The 19,073-nt window shown below is 44.8% G+C and overlaps 1 protein-coding gene across 6 annotated transcripts in view; it reads left to right on the plus strand.

The window, feature by feature from the left end:
- TTLL6 (tubulin tyrosine ligase like 6) overlaps positions 1–19,073 on the plus strand; it is a 47,311-nt gene that overhangs the window by 15,233 nt on the left and 13,005 nt on the right. For all 6 annotated transcript variants that reach the window (XR_013354496.1, XR_013354497.1, XR_013354498.1 and 3 more), the window contains 5 exons: positions 2,814–3,039; positions 4,553–4,728; positions 6,859–7,047; positions 7,898–8,075; positions 8,983–9,264. Coding sequence is in view for 3 of the 6 variants with exons in the window: in XM_077852893.1 (XP_077709019.1) it covers positions 2,814–3,039; positions 4,553–4,728; positions 6,859–7,047; positions 7,898–8,075; positions 8,983–9,264 (1,051 nt within the window). In the remaining 3 variants the exon portion in view is untranslated. The remainder of the gene's footprint in view (positions 1–2,813; positions 3,040–4,552; positions 4,729–6,858; positions 7,048–7,897; positions 8,076–8,982; positions 9,265–19,073) is intronic.

Raw genomic sequence — 19,073 nt, forward strand, 5'->3', positions numbered from 1 at the left:
TAGGAGAAAAGCAGTGCATGTAGAGTTTGGCACTATCCATGGGGCCAAGCGTCCTCCGTACATAAGGGAGGACTTCTCTACTCATTACTTCCACAGCGATGGGGCTCCCAGGTACCTAGAGATTCAGGTTCAAACTCTTCTTCTCAATCTACTGTAATTTGACCAGACGCCACCATCCATTGTTACACTACTACACTGGTAGTCAGCATTGTTGGGGACTTGCTATCTGGCAGGCACTACTCTAGGAAACATACACACCTCAGCCCACTCACAACACTCACAACAGCACTTGAAGGTAAGAATTATTATTATCAGCATGATTTTGCATATTAGGAAACAGGTGGTAGAGCTGCAAGGAAAACTCCTGAGTCTCTACCCTTAACCACTGGGCCACACTGTCTGTCTGTTCACTCTGTGGTGTCTGTTGGACACTCTGTGGCTCACATTCCATATATGAGCCTTGTTCATTCCCACTTCTCCATCTTTGCTCAGCACCAACCAAAAACATGGGATAACATCCTTGAAGGTTCTTCTGGCTCACTGGGCTTCCATGTTGCCTCCCCTGATCTGGCTTTGGGTCCTGGTCCAGCCATATAGCCACCGTGAAGCCAGCCTTCTCTGTGAGTCTCTGCTCAGTTAATCAGATGAGATCTGTCTCTGAGGACGAGCCTGTGGAATCCGAGTCAAACCACCCACAGCAACCTTCCCATCTCTGGACTCCCACTACCCTCTGGTCAACATCAGCCATACCTCATGACCACTCTTGGCTTGGTGCACACGTCTGTCACGTGTTCTCAATTGTGCTTAGCCTCCTTGAGGGTTAGAGTGGCACCCTGGCCTTCTAGGCGCCTCCCATATGCTGGGCAGAGTCCTTCTTTCCTCCTGTTCCTCCCTTTTCCTTTTACCTCTCCTGTTCTTCCCCTTCCTCCTCTTCTGAGGCGATCTGCTTCTCATTCTGACTACCTCACCTGCCCCAATTCCCTCATCCCCAGCTCGGCCAACTGCACCCCAGGTAAACCCCCCACCAGCTGTAAACTTAGCAGAAACAGTGAAGGAAAGACAGAACGACTGGAAATCTGGCAGGGCTTGGGGGCAGAGACCAGGTCCTCTTCATCTCTCAGGGCGCCTGGCACATAACTGGTGTGTTAAATTGAATTGGCTAACCACTGGGCATTATGAAATTATACAATAATATATATTCATTGTGATGTGCCTGAATCATCAAGAAGAGGTTATGTTATGATTTGCAGTGTCTGTTATAAGAAGGCAAGGAAGTATATAATCTATTTTGGGAAAATTTATTTCCCAATTAGGCAAATTAAGCACATCTTTTTTTGCACTTGAGTGGATTGGCTTCAAGCGATCTGGAAAATTCATTTATGTGCCACATATTATTCCCTGACAATGACAGGTAGAGGCAGTAGGCCTCTGAATTGAGTGGCCTTTACTAATCTGTCTTTATATAAATGCATCCTCAGTTGATCCATATGTGTGTTGAACCCTCCCCAAATGGTCCTTAGGCTCCCCATGACAGTGGGGGCAGTTTCTTGGGGTTCTCTCATTTCATGTGTACAGCAGTCCTTTAGCAAGTGTGCATTGGCTGGCCACCCCAGCTTCATACTTTTTGGCTCTGCTGGCTGGGGTCCAGTGAGCTCTTTGAACTGCCTCATGAGCCACCCAGTGCTCATTACATCCTGCACCCTCCTTAATGTCTATCACACAATTACCCCCTCCCCCGGCCCCCTCCTCTCCAGCGACTGCCTCAGTTTGTTTCCTATAGTTAAGAGTCTCCTATGGTTTGTCTCTGTCCCTGATTTCATTTTATTTTATTTTTCCCTCCTGCCCCTAGACTCTTCTGTTTTGTTTCTTGAATTCCACATATGGGTGAAATCATATGATAATCGTCTTTCTCTGATTGACTTATTTTGCTTAGCATAATACCCTCTAGTTCCATCCACATTGCTGCAAATGGCAAGATTTCATTTTTGATGGCTGAGTAATATTCCATTATATATATATATATACCACATCTTTTTTAAAAAAAAAATTTATTTATTCATGAGAGACAGATAGAGGGTCAGAGACATAGGCAGAGGGAGAATCAGGCTCCCCACTGAGCAGGGGTCCTGATGTGAGACTCGATCCCAGGACCCCAGGATCATGTCCTGAGCCAAAGGCAGATGCTCAACCACTGAGCCACCCAGGCACCCCTATACCACATCTTATTTATTTGAAATCAAGACCATCTTGATTTACCTGGACAGTTGTTAACCCCATCTTTTGACATGCCTTGGGGCTGCCTTTTCTTTGTGGAAGTCCTAAAGCAAAGTTTCTGTGACTTTGGGGGTTCCCAGAATCCCGTCAGATGGCTGGGGTAGGACTCAGGTGTAGGTGTTCTTAAAAGTGTTTCTAATGAACACCAAAGGCTGAGAAACCATTTGCTATCAAAGCAAAACCATGATGTAGGGTTTTTGTTTTTGTTTTTAATTCACCCATTAAGCTTTCCACCCAGAATACCCAGTCCCTGCCCCAGCCTAGTGGGTGTTTTCTGGGTCACAGTGAAAGTACCAAAAGCCAAGTCTTATGCGCCATTATACCAGCACCCACTTTCAGACAGTGGAGGCTTGTGACTCTGTGGTTCCTGCAGGTCCTTCCTGAGCTGACATAGCCCTGTTGTCTCCCTGGGTTCCAGATGTCTGTCCCCATTACCTCTGGGGACTTAACTTCTCCAGAATCTTCTGGTTCCCAGCATGAGATGGCCTTAGATGACAGAGGTGGGCTGCTTTGCCTCATAGCCTGCAGTTTCCTTCCAGGAAGCTCTCCACCTTTAACATGTACATGGAGAACCGTGGCTACAACACAGAGCAGATCTGGAGAGATATTGAGGATGTCATCATCAAGACGATCATCTCCGCCCACCCCATCATCAAGCATAACTACCACACCTGCTTCCCCAACCACACACTCAACAGCGCCTGCTTTGAAATCCTGGGCTTTGACATCTTGTTGGACCACAAACTCAAGCCGTGGCTGCTGGAGGTAGAGGGGTCAGGGCGAGGGGTAAAAATCGGCCACTGTTACTGGGGTCAGCCAGGGTCAGGCTCATCCCTTCATCCCTGGCTCAGTCAGGTCATTTTCATCAACTTCCTGGCCAGGCCCTGTGCTTGCTGCCCGAGGCTTCTCCCTTAGCTGAGAAGTGGCCACCAGAGGGGGGTAGATGGCTGGGAATTAGAGAATTCTTTGTGCCTCCTTGAGGTCCACCCAGACCTGGAAACTTGGATCTCAGGCACGGAAAGACTCTAAAGACAGCTCTATTTTTTGTAACAAAAATCATCTCCCAAAAAGGGGGTATTCTTCATCAAAGCTTAGTTGATGTTAAGATCAGAGAGGAGCTGCCAAGCTTGGCTCTCAGGGGCTTGGGCCACTGAGTGCCCAGCACCAATGGAAAGTGGCCTGGAGTCTGTGGCCCAGGGCACAGATGAGGAGCCATGCAGTGAGTTTCCTGCCTTCCCCAGACCCATGGCAGGGTAGATGAAGGAGAAAGAAAAGCATCTGGCTGTCTCTCTCTCTTCCCAATTAGACTTGTGTTCAGCAGCCCTCAAGGGGCCCTTGAGGATCCATTATAAGGAGGTGAGGTTGTGGGAAGCGAGGTGCCAAGTCAGAGGTGCTAGGGCCGGTTGGTACGTGGTCATAGTCAGCCTTCAGGAGGCAGAGCCAGAATTATGGGTCCCATTCCTGGGGCCTTGCCTTTCCTCCATTCCCAGCCCCTGTTCCCAGGTATAGGTGGGAAGGAGAATATGGGTGTTTGGAGCTCTTTTTAAAAAAATTTAAAAAATTTTTATTTACTTATTCATGAGAGATACAGAGAGAGGCAGAGGCACAGGCAGAGGGAGAAGCAGGCTCCTCACAGGAAGCCCGGGTTCCATGATCCCGGAACCCCAGGATCACGACCTGAACTAAAGGCAGCTGCTCAACCACTGAGCCACCCAGGTGCCCCGGGTGTTTGGAGCTCTTACACAAAGAGCGGAATTGGCCACCAGGCACAGGCCTTCAGAAACTGCTGGAAATCTTCTTATGTTACATAGTGCATACGGACTTTACTGTGAGCAGGACTGAGTCCTCTCCCTCCTCCCACCTGCCTCCCCCTCAGTCCTGGTGAGGGTCCTGAATGCATCACTCTGGTTTCTTTCCCATGTCCCAGCCTGACCCTTTGTATTGCCCCCTTCCATCTGCTCTATGGTATGCTGTGTATGTGAGAAAGCACACCCAAGCACACCCACCAGGTGGAGGGGAGACAAAAGACAGGGCACCCCGATGCTTCTCAAGAGGAAAAGATTGAAATCAAACTGGTTAAAGTAGAGGAGATTCTGCTTCCTTCTCTCCTCACTGTGGCTCTGGTGCAGACTCCCTCTCCCCATCTCTCCCACACCTGCTCCTCTGGTAGCCAGGGCCTCACACTGGCCTTAGGTGGCTCCAGGGAGGCGGTGTTTTGGCCTTGCTCCGTCCTTCGGCTCTGAACAGCCCAACCCCCTGACACCCCTGCTGCACACAGGTCAACCACTCTCCGAGCTTCTCCACTGACTCCTGGCTGGATAAAGAGGTAAAAGACAGTCTGCTCTATGACACCTTGGTTCTGATCAACCTGGGAAGCTGTGACAAAAAGAAAGTCTTGGAGGAAGAGAGACAACGGGGACGATTCCTACAGCAATGTCGTTCTCGGGAGATCAGGTACAGAGATGCCCCAGCACCCAGGGAACCCCATTCTCTATGACTTCCCTGCTCCCAGTAAGACTGGCCTGTCCTGGTCCTCGACAACCTACTAGTTATATGGCCTTTATGTCACTTCTCTGAGCTTCAGTGTTCTTTCTGTCAAATGGAGCCAATAGTCTCTAAGGTGGAATTGAATGAAATAATGTATAATCAAAGGTTCGTCACAGTGCCTGACACTATAGTGTGTGTTAGAGATGGTGAAGGGGATTGCCTGGGCAAAATGAGTGAAGGAGGTTAAGATACAAACTTCTAGTTACAAAATAAATAAGTCATGGGGAGGTAATGTTGGTGACTATAGTTGGTAAGATTGTATTGCATATTTGAAAGTTGCTACGATCTTAAGAGTTCTCATCAGAAGAAAAAAATTTTGTTAATGATGTATGGTTACAGAGGTTAAATATACTTGCTGTGGTGGTCATTTCACAATACATACAAATAGTGAATCGTGTTGCATGCCCAAGAAACTGACAGAGCATTATCCGTCTATTATACTTCGATAAAAAAAAAAAACAATTAAATTTTTAAAAAGACTCTTGCTTGGAGTTGGTAGGGCAGGGAGTCAGTTCTAACAAATGATAATCCTATTTGAAAATTAGTTTATATTTGCAGAATGTGGCAGTTTGGATAGTTTTACTGTGAGCATTTTTTTTTTTTTGTACCTAAAAATAGGAGATTAAGTTATAGACGGAACTATGTATCATGGATATGAGTTATTAATATAATATGAAGATTCAGGGATTACCAATCAAAAAATAAAGCCATTGCTTTATTTTTACAGAAAGACACATTTGTCGGGGATCCCTGGGTGGCCCAGTGGTTCAGTGCCTGTCTTTGGCCCAGGGCGTGATCCTGGAGTCCTGGGATGGAGTCCTGCATCAGGCTTCCTGCATGGAGCCTGCTTCTCCCTCTGCCTGTGTCTCTCTCTGTGTGTCTCTCATGAATAAATAAATAAAATCTTAAAAACAACAACAACAACAACTAGGCCATGAATTAAAAAAAAAATCCCTTAAAAAAAAAAAAGACACATTTGTCTGACCTACTTCATGTTACTGGGTTGGTAGGATCTATGTCCCCTGCTTCCTGCATGGCAGCATTTGCCTTTAAACAGAGGCTTCCATTCTGTGGAGTGATTCTAGTGTCTGAAGACTCGGAACCTGGTCAAAGAGATGCCTTTGTTGCTTGTCAGGTCCCACAGCAGCCCCCAGGTCCCCATGTGCAGAGCCTGCTGATTCTTGGTTATCAGCTTCTAGAACTGGGGGCAATGGCATCTATGTTCAGATGGCACTGTGTTTCTCAGAGCACTTTTGCAGGTGCCCTGTCTTCCCTATGAGGAGGGTGGTGGATAGGTAGTGGGGGTGTTACATTGGTCCTGTTGTTGGAGCTAAGGAGACCAGGCTTCTGGAAGGGGAGCTCACATGTGCAAGATCCCCTTGCTGGGAGGTGGCAGGCCTAGTGCCAGAGCACAGTGAGTAGTGTTCCTTGGGATTCCAGGATGCCTTCCACTTTGCCAGCACTCTCTAATTTTCTGAAGGAGGAGGCAACATCAGGGAGGAGCTGGGCCCTGCCCTGGATCATTCTCTTTGTCATGACTTGGCCCTGGGTAGCTCAGTGCTCTCGGTTTCCTTGCTATAAAAGGGGCTTATCATTCCTTCCCCCTGCGACCTCCACCTCCCCGAGGGGCTGTGAGGGAGAATGAGATCATCATAGCTCATAAAAGCTCATCCAAGAAGCCCTCAAATTCAGCAAAATGCAAGCTGCTGTTCTTCAGAGGAGGGTTATAAGGGCTGTGAATGGGGAGGTGGCGACAGAACTGAGCCAAGGGGAAATGGATTTTTGTATGAGGAGAGAATTTGGTGAGCTGTCAGAAAGACTGTTTCTAACCAGCTTGCAGTGCCTCATGATGCTGGCTACCCTGAGAGGGCTAGATTCTCCTTTTAGGGAAACACAAGTTTATTTAGCAAAAACAGGTGGACCACTGTTGTGTGCAAGGCCTCTGCCGGGCCCCACATGGCATCCAGCTTGGCACATCCCTTCCAAGATTTGCCCTGAGAAAAATCTACAGCAGCCCTGTGTTCTGTTCCACCACAGGATAGAGGAAGTCAAAGGCTTCCAGGCCATTCGGTTGGAGAAAATGGAGAAGTACGAGAAGGAAAACTGTGGGGGGTTCCGTCTGATTTATCCTACTCTGAATTCGGAGAAGTATGACAAGTTTTTCCAGGATAACAACTCCCTCTTCCAGAATACTGTTACCTCCAGGGCTCGGGAGGTGTATGCCCGGTAGGAAAGCCCTGGGTGAGGTGGGTGGGTGTTGGGGTCCGTTGGGTGGTGCTTGACTTCTGGGTGACCAGCCTGGGATGGTCAAGAGGGACTTATGAGCTTCAGTCCCCAACCTAGAAGTTGCCGGGGGAACATTTGCTTTAGTCTCATGAGGATCAGGAATCATAAGATTCCTTGGTGGGGGGTGCTGATATGTAGCTGTTTTTAGAAACTCGACCCCTGAGACAGGTACCCTCACCCTTCTCCAGAATTCCCAGCCCCTGGGAGCTACCTCCTGGATTCACATAGGCATGAAATCTAAGAGCTGGAAGGGACTCTTCCTGTCCAGTCCAATCCCTACCCATCACCTCATGTTATAGACTGGGAAGTCAGAGCACAGAAAGGGTCATATGGCAGGTGATGATCCCTGTCTCCTGACCCATGTGACTGTGTTATTTACACTGTATCATTGGCCAGAGAGGCCCAGGTATAAAATGGTCCGATGTGGGGGCCTCTCGGTCCGGCCACCAACCCAGACCCTTTTCCCAGCACCTTCCATGTGTGGCATTTGGCCAGCTGGGAAGTGAGGAGAGAGAGAAGGTAGGGGAACTGGGTAGTGCTGCTGACTTTGCATCTCTCCTTGGATGCTATTCCGCAGACTGGAAATGGTATGATGAGAAAAATGACTTCCCCCCGCCCCCACCTCCTGCTCTGTGCCCCACAACCATTTGTGCAGACTGGACACACTGAGGGAAGGCACGAGGAACACCGCACTCTTTGCCAAGCATCATCCACCCACCCCTTGGAGAGAGCACCCACATTTGCAGCCCATCCCCTAACTTCCATAACACTCCCCATTCCTCTTGGACAGGCAACTGATCCAGAACCTGAGGCTAAAGCAGGAGAAAAAATCCTTCCAAATTGGGAAAGAGAAGAAGGTGGAGATGCAGGGGGAGTCGGCAGGCGAGCAAGTGAGAGGCAAGAGCATGAAGAGCTGCCAACAGAAACCACAGCAGAAATACAAGGACACCACCCTCACCTCCAAACAAGTAAACCTGGCTGGGAGGGGAGCATGTGTGGCCAGCACCCTTCCCCGCCTGGGGCCGATCTGTGGGGGGGTGCCAAGGAGATCACTGCTCAGAGCCCTGACACACTGAAGGAACGAGGCTGCGCAGAGGGCTGAGCCACAGGAGGGGACCCTGGAGGTCACCAGGAGCCTGGCACCCTTCAGAGAACTCTCACCCTCTTTGTGTCCCTCGGTAGGAGTAAAAGCCAATCCCCATGTAGGGAGTGGGCACTGGGACTGCTTGTACTCATGGGTCCCAACTCCAGTTTGAGTTGGGTTGCTCCCCTCTGGCAGGCCAGGGGCACAGCTGAGAGAGGGGGCCGCAGAGATGGGCTGCAGGGAGCTGGGACCCTCACCATCACCTGGGGTGACTGACCATAGCTGGCTCCCACCAGCCTGCTCTCTGTTCAAAGTGGGGACTGGCCCTGTACCGTGGGCCAGCTATTCAGTTGTCCCACAATCCAAATCTTTGGATGGCCCCTGTCTGCTTCCCCGTCTCTTTGGGCTCAGTGGAAAGACCCAGATGGCTTTGTGGTCAATTACCTTTTTCTCAAACACTCACTGGAAGGGACACGGTTAGAGCACGGTTAGAGCACGGTTAGAGATATTTTTGGCTTCTTGTATTTTATAACTTTGTGAGGGTCATAGGCCTTTTGAGAAACTGATAAAAGCTATGGACTCTCTTGCCATAAACTATACAAAGATACAGTTTTAAAACTGCAGTTCTAAGTGGTTCAAGGACCCCGTGAAACCATCTGTGAGCCTTCGGGGAGTCCCTACACCCCAGGATAAGAACCTCTTCTTCTCCTTGGCACCTACCCTTGGTGCAAGTGAAACTGGAAGTGGACAGAGCTGGGTTCCCATGGGCTGTCTGGTTTCCTCCTTCCCAGTATCTCCAGCCATCGACACTAGTGTGCTGCACCCCTGACTTGCTCTTGAGTGTCAGAGATGCAAAGAAAAATGAGACGAACAGCAGCCTCGAGCAGGAAACCCCCACCAAAGAGGCCAGCCCTGCTCCCTGCGAGCCGGTATCTGCAAGGCGGTATACCTCTGTACCCGACCTGAGGCACTCGAGCCTTCTCTGCGGCCCGGGGCTGGAGCTCAGCAAACCCATCTCCAGGATCAAGGAGGTCAAGTCTGCCTCTGCAGTGAACATACTCACCCACACTGTGGTGAGTAGAGTGGTCTACCTCCCCACAGGGCTAACCTCGGGGGCCAATGGCTTACTTTCTGGTCCTTTTTCCACTCCTGACTTGCTGTCTCCCTTTAAGTAAGCCGCTCGAGCCCCAATTTCCCCACCTGTGGAACCCAAGTTGTGGAATAGCTTACCAGCTAGGAGAATGCACCCATACTTTTAGGGCTCTTCGAATGGCCATCTTCTGCACCCCATCTTTAGTCCCATAGGAAGCTGTGTTAGCTTCCTGTGGCTACTGGAGCAGCTAGCTCACCACAGACTTGGGGGCTGAAAGCACAAGTTTATTCTTTCACAGTTCTGGAGGCTAGAAGTCTGAAAACAAGGTGTTGGCAGGGCATCTGAAGGCCCTAGAGGGAGGATCCTTCCTTGCTTCTGGCTAGATTCTGGTGGTTGCCAGCAATCCTTGCTGTTCCTTGACTTGTGGCACCATGACCTCAACCTCTACCTCTGTTGTCTTGTTACACAGACTCCCTCCTTGAGTTTCTCCTCTATATATCCTTATGTGGCCTTCGTGTAAGGACACCAGGCATTGGATTTAGGGCCCACCCTAATCCTGTATGATCTCACTTTAATTTGACTGATTATATCTACAAAGACTCTATTTCCAAATAAGGTCACCTTCTGAGCACTTGTGGCACTGTTGGTACATCACTTAAACAGTGTTTTTCAAACTCCATTTGTGTATGGACATCTTTTGAAGGAAAGAAAACTCTTCCAGATCCCCATGGCAGATCTAAATAATTTTTATAGATATATACAAGCATAAAACCAGATTTATAAAATCTTTATGTTTACAACTCTCATACAACTATGAAACTATGAAATCAAAATAAACATCACCAATGAAAATAAACATCAAAAATATTATATTGAATGTGACAGTTGATTTTTTTTTTTTTTTTTTGCAGAAACTATGTTGCCACATAAATGTGGTACTGACGGTTCTAGAATAGGTCCCTCTGTGTTTACTGTAGTCATCCCACCAAAAGCTATATGATGACTGTATTGTAAGAACTAGAAACTCTTCAGCATTGTTGGGCCTTTGCTGGGTCCAAGTGCAATATAGAGGAGTGCAGTGTGTTTCAAGTTTCTAACCATATCCCACAGTAGAAATCTGTTTTATTTCATCCATCCGTATACACACACTGGAAAAAAATTTTTAGAACAATGATTAGCAATACCACCCATGGTGACTCTTTTCATATTTATTCTACTCTGTTCTATTCTTGAAAAAAAAAACAGTTACAACCCACTAAATTAATTTCATGACTGGTTAATACATTTACAACCACTGTTCGAGAAACACCTTTAAGAAGGTAGGCTTTGGAACTTCATGACATTGTATGTCACAGACATGACACAAAAGCACAGGCAACAAAAGCAGGGCTGCCTGGCTGGCTCAATCAGAAGAGTGTGTGGCTCTTGATCTTGGGGCCATGAGTTCAAGCCCCATGATGCAGGTAAAGATTACTTAAGTAAATAAATAAACAAACAAAAAGCAAAAATAGATAAATGGGACTACATCAAACTTGAACAATCAACAGAGTTAAAAGGCAACCTGTGAAATGGCAGGAAATATTTTCAAATGGTGTATCTGATAAGGGGTTCATATCCAGAAAATATAAAGGACCGTTACAACTCATAACAAAGATAATCTGAAAAAAAAAAAAGCCACAAAGATAATCTGGTTTTGAAATGGCCAAAATATTTATGGGTGGCCCAGTTGGTTGAGTTCTTGGTTCTTGGTTTCAGCTCAGGCTGTGATCTTGGGGTTGTGGGATCAAGCTCCTCCATTCGGCTCCACACTCAGTGTGAAGTCTGCTTGAGATTTTCTCTCCCTCTCTCTCTCCCTCTGCCCTTCCCCCTACCCTTTTCTGGAATCAATCAATCAATCAATCAATCTTTAAAAAAAAAAATGAGGGGCACTTGGGTGACTCAGCCAGTTAAGCTTCTGACTCTCAGTGGTGATCTCAGGGGTCATGGAATCAAGCCCCATGTCAGGCTTCCTACTCAGCGAGGAGTCTTCTTGGAAGATTCTCTCCCTCTGCCCCCACCCCCACTCTCTATTCTCCCTAAAATAAATAAATAAATAAATAAATAAATAAATAAATAAATAAATAAATAAGTAAGTAAGTAAATAAATAAATAAATCTTAAAAAAAAATAAAATGAGCAAAGGAATTAAATAGACATGTCTCCAAAAATAAGCTAGTCACAAAAAGTGGAAGACTGCATGATTCCACTTATGTGAGCTATGGAGGGTAGAAACTCCTAAGAAAGTAGAATGGCAGTTGCCAGGGCTTACAGAGTTATTTCATAGTGATAGAGCTTCAATCTTACAAATTAAAAAGATTCCAGATGTCTGTTGCATAACATTGTGCATATTGTTAATGCTACTTACTGTATATTTAAAAATGGTTATTGTAGTAAATTTTATGTCGTGTGTGTAGGTTTTTTTTTTTTTTTTTTCCTGCAATAAAAAAAAAAAGAGAGTATCTATTGGGATCTGGCTGCCTCTGTTTGGATCCTGGAGTCTCCTCCATGACTTACATCTAGCCACTCTTAGCTCCCTCAGTTTCCCCATCTAAAAAAAATGTATTTGGGTGCCTGAGTGACTCAGTTGATTAAGCATCTGACTTTGTCTCAGGTCATGATCTCCAGGTCCTGGGATTGAGTCCCATATCAGGCTTCCTGCTGGGAGCCTGCTTCTCTCTCTGCCTATGTCTCTCCCTCTCTCTCTGTGTCTCTCATGAATAATGCATCCCCAATAAATAAAGTCTTATTTTTTAAAAGAGTTTATTTATTTATTCATGAAAGACACACAGAGAGAGAGAGACAGAGACACAGGCAGAGGGAGAAGCAGGCTCCATACAGGGAGTCTGATGCGGGACTCGATCCTGGGACTCCAGGATCATGCCCAGGGCCAAAGGCAGGCGCTAAACCGCTGAGCCACCCAGGGATCCCCCCCCAATAAATAAAGTCTTAAAAAAAAGAGAAAAGAAAAAACAAAAAGAATGTTTCCTGGCAAAGTAGGGATCTTTTAAAAAATGTATACATTTAAACTTTATTTAAATGTGATTGGGTCATTTATTTCATTCTATCACCTATTCTTTTTCTTCTTGAACATTTTTTTTCTTTTTTTAAAAGATTTTTTTCTTTTTAAAAGATTTTTATTTATTTATTTATTTTAAAGATTTTATTTATTTATTCATAGAGACATAGAGAAGCAGAGACACAGGCTCCACGCAGAGAGCCCTACACGGGACTCGATCCAGGGTGTCTAGGATCACGCCCTGGGCTGCAGGCAGCGCTAAACCGCTGCGCCACCGGGGTTGCCCTTAAAGATTTTATTTATTCATGAGAGACACAGAGAGAGGCAGAGAGAGAAGCAGGCTCCCTGCCGGGAGCCCGATGTGGGATTCGATCCCTAGACCCTGGGATCACACCCTGAGCCAAAGGCAGATGCTCAAGCGCTGAGCCACCCAGGCGTCCCTATTTTTTTTAAGATTTTATTTTATTTTATTTTTAAAATATTTTATTTATTTATTCATGAGAGAGAGAGAGAGAAGACACAGACACAGGCAGAGGGAGAAGCAGGCTCTGTGCAGGGAGCCCGATGCGGGACTCGATCCCGGGCCTCTAGGATCAGGCCCTGGACCCAAGGCAGCGCTAAACCGCTGAACCACCCGGGCTGCCCTAAAGATTTTAAAAAAGCACTTGGGACGCCTGGTGGCTCAGCAGTTGAGTATCTGCTCAGGGAGTGATCCTGTGGTCTCGGGATCAAGTCCCACATTGGGCTCCCTGCATGGAGCCTGCTTCTCCCTCTGCCCATGTCTCTGTTCCATCTTTGTCAACATTTGGTGTTACCCACTTTTTAAATTTTAGTCACTCTGATGGCTATTTGTGATTTTACACTGTGGTTTTAATTTGTATTTCCCTGATGATTAACTGTGTTAAGCACTTTGCCACGTGCTTGTTGGCCATTCATATATCTTTGTTGTTTTTAAAAGTTATTTATTTGAGAGAGAGAGCACGAGAAGGAGCGGCAGAGGGAGAGGGAGAGAGAATCTCAAGCAGACTTCATACTGAGTGCAGAACCAGATGCCAGGCTTGATCTCACATCCCTGAGATTATGACCTGAGCTGAAACCAAGAGTCAGACATTTAACCAACTATGCCACCCAGGTGCCCCCATTTATATGTCTTACTTTGTGAAGAGTATTTCAGGGTTTTGCTTCCCTCTCTTTTAAAAATTAGGATTATTAGGAATTATAAAGGATGAAGGGGAACTACGTGGGAAAAATTAGAGATGGAAACAAACCATGAGAGACTCCTAACTTTGGGAAACAAACAAAGGGTTGTGGAAGGGTAAGTGGGGTGGGGGGAATGGGGTAACTGGGTGATGGACACTGAGGAGAGCATTTGATGGGATGAGCACTGGGTGTTATACTATATGTTGGGAGATTGAATTTAAATTTAAAAAATGTAAAAAAGGGGATCCCTGGGTGGCTCAGCGGTTTAGCGCCTGTCTTCGCCTGGGGCATGGTTCTGGAGTCCCGAGATCGAGTCCCGAGATCGAGTCCCATGTCGGGCTCCCTGCATGGAGCCTGCTTCTCCCTCTGCCTGTGTCTCTGCCTCTCTCTCTCTCTCTCTCTCTCTCTCTCTGTCTCTCATGGATGAATAGATAAGATCTTAAAAAAAAAAAAGTAAAAAAAGAAAAAAGGATTATTTATCTTTCTATTCAATTGTAGCAATTCTTTGTATATTCAGGAAACTTGCTTATTCTTTTACTTTTTAAAAAAATTTATTTATTCATGAGAGACAGAGAGGCAGAGACACAGGCAGAGGGAGAAGCAGGCTCCTCACGGGGAGCCCAATGTGGGACTCGATCCTAGGACCCCCGGGATCACAACCTGAGCCGAAGGCAGATTCTCAACCACTGAGCTACCCCCAAGCGCCCAACCTATTCTTTTTCTTAATAATGTCTTTGATTAGTGAAAATTTTTAATTTTGATGAATATTATCAAATTTTCTCTTATGGTTATTGCTTTCTATGTCTTACCTAAGACATTTTCAGGTACTTCCAGGTCACAAAGATGTTCTCTGAGATTTTTTCTTTTCTTTTCTAAGATTTTATTTATTTATTTATTTGAGAGAGAGAGACAGAGAGAGGGGAAGAGAGAGAGAGAGAGAGAGGGCATGAGCAGGGGAGGAGGGCAGAGGGAGTAGCAGACTTTCCACTGAGCAGGGAGCCCAACATAGGGCTTGATCCCAGGACCCTGATCTGAGCTGAAGGCAGACGCTTAATCACCCAAGCTACCCAGGCACCCTTCTTCTAGGTTTTCTTTCTTTCTTTCTTTCTTTCTTTCTTTCTTTCTTTCTTTCTTTCTTTCTTTCTTTCTTTCTTTCTTTCTTCTTTCTTTTAAAATTTTATTTCTTTATTCATGAGAGAGACAGAAAGAAAGGCAGAGACACAGGCAGAGGGAGAAGCAGGCTTCATGCAGGGAGCCCTATGTGGGACTCTATCCCAGAATTCCAGCATCATGACCTGAGCCGAAGGCAGACGCTCAACCACTGAGCCACTCAGGCATCCCTCCCCTAGATCTTTTCTTTTTTTTATTTTTTTTTATTTTTTTTTAATTTTTATTTATTTATGATAGTCACAGAGAGAGAGAGAGGCAGAGACACAGGCAGAGGGAGAAGCAGGCTCCATGCACCGGGAGCCCGACGTGGGATTCGATCCCGGGTCTCCAGGATCGCGCCCTGGGCCAAAGGCAGGCGCCAAACCGCTGCACCACCCAGGGATCCCTTTTCTTTTTTTTCTTTTTTTTCTTTTCCCTAGATCTTTTCTAAAAGCTTTATAGCTTTAGCTTTGTGTATAGGTCCATGATCTACTTCAAATTAATTTTTGAATACATTCAGTAACGGGAACTAGGGTTTGTTTTTCCCATATATGTATCTATTTCTAATATTATTTATTGAAAAGACTTTCTTTTCTCATGCAAATGCTTTGCTGGTAAGTTTTTTGTTGTTGATTCTTCAGAATTTTTATCAAAATTATGTCACTTTTAAATAAAGACATTTTTACTTCTTTCCAATCATTATGCCTTTATCTCTTTTTCTTGCCTTATTATGCACTGAGATTTCTAGTATGACATTGGATAGAGAAGACATCCTTGACCTGTTTCCAGTCTTAGGGGGGGAAACATTCAGTCTTCTATCATCAAATATGATGTGAACTGTAGGGTTTTTGTAGGGGTTCTTTATCAGATTGAAGAAGTTCACTTCAATTCCTAGTTTGCTGAGAGTTGTTTTAAATCATGCATGGATATTGAATTTTGTCAAGTGTTCTTTTGGTATCAGTTGATAAGATCATATGGTTTTTCTACTTTTGATTTTACTGATTTCTGCTCTTTATTAATGTTTTCCTTCTGCTTTCTTTGGATTTATTTTCCTTTCCTTTTTCTAGTTTTTTTTTTTTTAAGATTTTATTTATTTATTCATGGGAGACACAGAGAGAGAGTGGCAGAGACACAGGTAGAGAGAGAAGCAGGCTCCATGCAGGGAGCCCGATGTGGGACTCGATCCCAGGACTCCAGGATCATGTCCTGGGCTGAAGGCGGTGCTAAACCGCTGAGCCACCCAGGCTGCCCCCTTTTTCTAGTTTTTTAAGGGAGAAGCTTTGAAAGCTTTGATTATTGGTTAAAACCTTTTTCCTTTTTTTTTGTAAAGTAGGCTCCACACTGAACCTACACCCGGAGGTCAAGAGTTGCGTGCTCTGCCTACAAGCCAGCCAGGTGTCTTAAGACCGTTTCTTTCCCTTTCTTTGTTTCTTTCTTTCTATTTAAAGATTTTATTTTTTAAAAAATTTTAAGTAATTTCTACACCCAGTGTGGGGCTAAACTTACAACCCAGAGATCAAGAGTCCTATGCTGGGGATCCCTAAGTGGCTCAGCGGTTTGGTGCCTGCCTTGGGTCCAGGGTGTGATCCTGGAGTCCTGGGATCGGGTCCCACATCGGGCTCCCTGCATGGAGCCTGCTTCTCCTTCTGCCTGTGTCTCTGCCTTTCTCTCAGTCTGTGTCTCTCATGAATAAATAAATAAAATATTAAAAAAAAAAGAGTCCTATGCTATATCAACTGAGCCAGCCAGATGCCCAAGACCTTTTCTAATATAACATTTAATGCTATATTTTGGTATATTTTGCCATACTGGTTTTTAAAAAGATTTTACTTATTTATTCATTAGAGACATAGAGAGAGAAAGAGAGGCAGAGACATAGGCAGAGAGAGAAGGAGGCTCCTTGCAAGGAGCCTGATGCAGGACTCATCCCTGGCCCCAGGATCACTCCCTGAGCCGAAGGGAGACACTCAGCCACTGAGCCACCCAGGCATTCCACTATACTGTTTTTTTGTTTTCATTTAGTTCAAAATGCTTTCTAATTTCACTTCAGATTTCCTTTATGACTTATGGATTATTTAGAAATGTGTTATTTAATTTCCAATTGTTTGGAGATCTTCCTGGTGTTTTTCCTGTTACTGATTTCTATTTTAATTCCATATGGTCAGATTTCAGTTCTTCTAAACTTGTCAAAGTTTATGTTATGACCCAGGATATTAGTTTCTTTTGGGGAATGTGCATCTTGCCGTTGCTGGGTAGTGGTCAATTGCATTTGTTTCATTAATGATGTTTAATTCTTCTATGTCCTTGTTAATTTTCTGTGTATGAGTTCTATCAATTCCTGTGAGAGAGAAATGATGAAATCTCCAAATATAATTAGGAATTTGTCCATTTCTCGTTTCATTTCTGGAAGCTCTTTCTTCATGTATTTTGCAGCCTTCTCATTAGGTATATACATATTTAGGATTGTTATGTCTTGGCAAATTGACCCTTTTCTCGTTATGCACTTCCTCTTAACTCTCTTGCTCTAATTATTTGATTCTGAAGTCTGCCTTGTCTGATATTCATAAAGCCACTCCTGCTTTCTTTTGATTAGTGTTTGGATGGTGGGTCTTTTTCCATCGACAGATCCATCCAGTTCATTGGCCTGGGTAGCTCAGTGGTTGAGCCTGAGGCTCAGATTGTGATCCCAGGGTTCTGGGATCAAGTCCCATATCAGGCTCTCTGCGGGGAGCCTGCTTCTCCCTCTGCCTATGTCTCTGCCTCTCTGTCTCTCATGAATAAACAAAATCTTAAAAAAAAAAAAAAAAGAACTTTAGGTTTTGTTAACTTTTCTCTGTGATTTATTTTCGAATTCAACCCACTGAGCCACCTAGGCACCTGTACACACTAGTTTTATCTGCACACCACAAATTTTGAGATGTTGCATTTTTATTATCATTCAGTTTGAAATACTAATTAGCTTCTTTTAAATTTTTTAAAAAAGATTTTATTTATTTATTCATGAGAAACACAGAGAAAGAGGCAGAGACATAGGCAGAGGGAGAAGCAGGCTTCCTGTGAGGAGCCTGATGTGGGACCCCATCCCAGGACTAGGAGATCACGACCTGAGCCAAAGGCAGACACTCAACCGCTGAGCCACCCAGGCGCCCCCTTGTCTAATTTCCTTCTGATTTCATTTTTGTCCCATGGGTGATCTAGAAGTGTATTGTTGAATTTTTAAGTTTTGGGGGTTTTTAGAAGTATCTTGTACTGTTATTAGTTTCTAATTTAATTCCTTTGTGGCTAGTGTACATGCTTTGTGAAATTTCAGTGCTTGAAATTTTCCAAGAATTGTTTTATGACCCAGCAAATGGTTTATCTTGATTAATATCCTATGTGCACTTCAAAAAAAAATGTGTATTCTACAATTGTTGAGTATAGTGTCTTATGTGTCAGTTAGATCACTGTGGTTGGCAGTGTTGTTCAGATTGTTCATACCCAGACTAATTCAGTGTCTACTTTTTATTTTGGTTACTGAGAGAGATGTTAAAATCTCAACTCTAATTGTGGATTTATTCATTTTTACCCTGTGTTTCTGTTTCATGTATTTTGAAGGTCTTTTATTAGGTACATATTTGCAATTACCTTGCCTTTTTGATGTATTGACCCTTTTTTAAAATCATCATGAAATGATAAAATCCTATTTATCCTAGATAATACTCCTTGTCTTAGAATCTGTTTTGTTGGGGGCGCCTGGGAGGCTCAGTGGGGTGAGTGTGTCTTGATTTCAGTTCAGGTCATGATCTCAGGGCCATGGAATTGAGCCCCACATTGACTCCACACTCAGCAGGGAGTCTGCTCAGGATTCTCTTTTCCTCTCCCTCTGCCCTTCCACCAGCTCATCTGCACACACACACACACACACTCTCATATAAATAAATGAAATCTTTAAAAAAAAGAATCTATTTTGTTTAATATTAATATAACCACTTGAGCTGGTTATGATTAATGTTTATATATCTTTTTTGATATATCTTTTTACTTTCAACTTATTTTTCTCATTTTATTTATAAAGATTTTATTTATTTATTCATGAGACACACAGAGAGAAAGAGAGGCAGAGACACAGGCAGAGGGAACAGCAGGCTCTATGCAGGGAGCCTGATGTGGGACTTGATCCGGGTCTCCAGGATCATGCCCTGGGCTGAAGGCGGCGCTAAACCGCTGAGCCACCTGGGCTTCCCAAGATTTTATTTATTTGAGAGAAAGAGAAAGACAGAGAGAAAGAGAGAGAGAGCCTGTGAGTAGGGGGAGGGGCAGAGAGAATCCCAAGCTGACTGCACTGAGTATGGAGCCTTATGGACGGCTTGATCCCACAACCTTGAGATCATGACTTGAGCCAAAATC

Source organism: Canis aureus, chromosome 16, assembly GCF_053574225.1.
Source record: "Canis aureus isolate CA01 chromosome 16, VMU_Caureus_v.1.0, whole genome shotgun sequence".
In the NCBI taxonomy this organism is placed as follows: domain Eukaryota; kingdom Metazoa; phylum Chordata; class Mammalia; order Carnivora; family Canidae; genus Canis; species Canis aureus.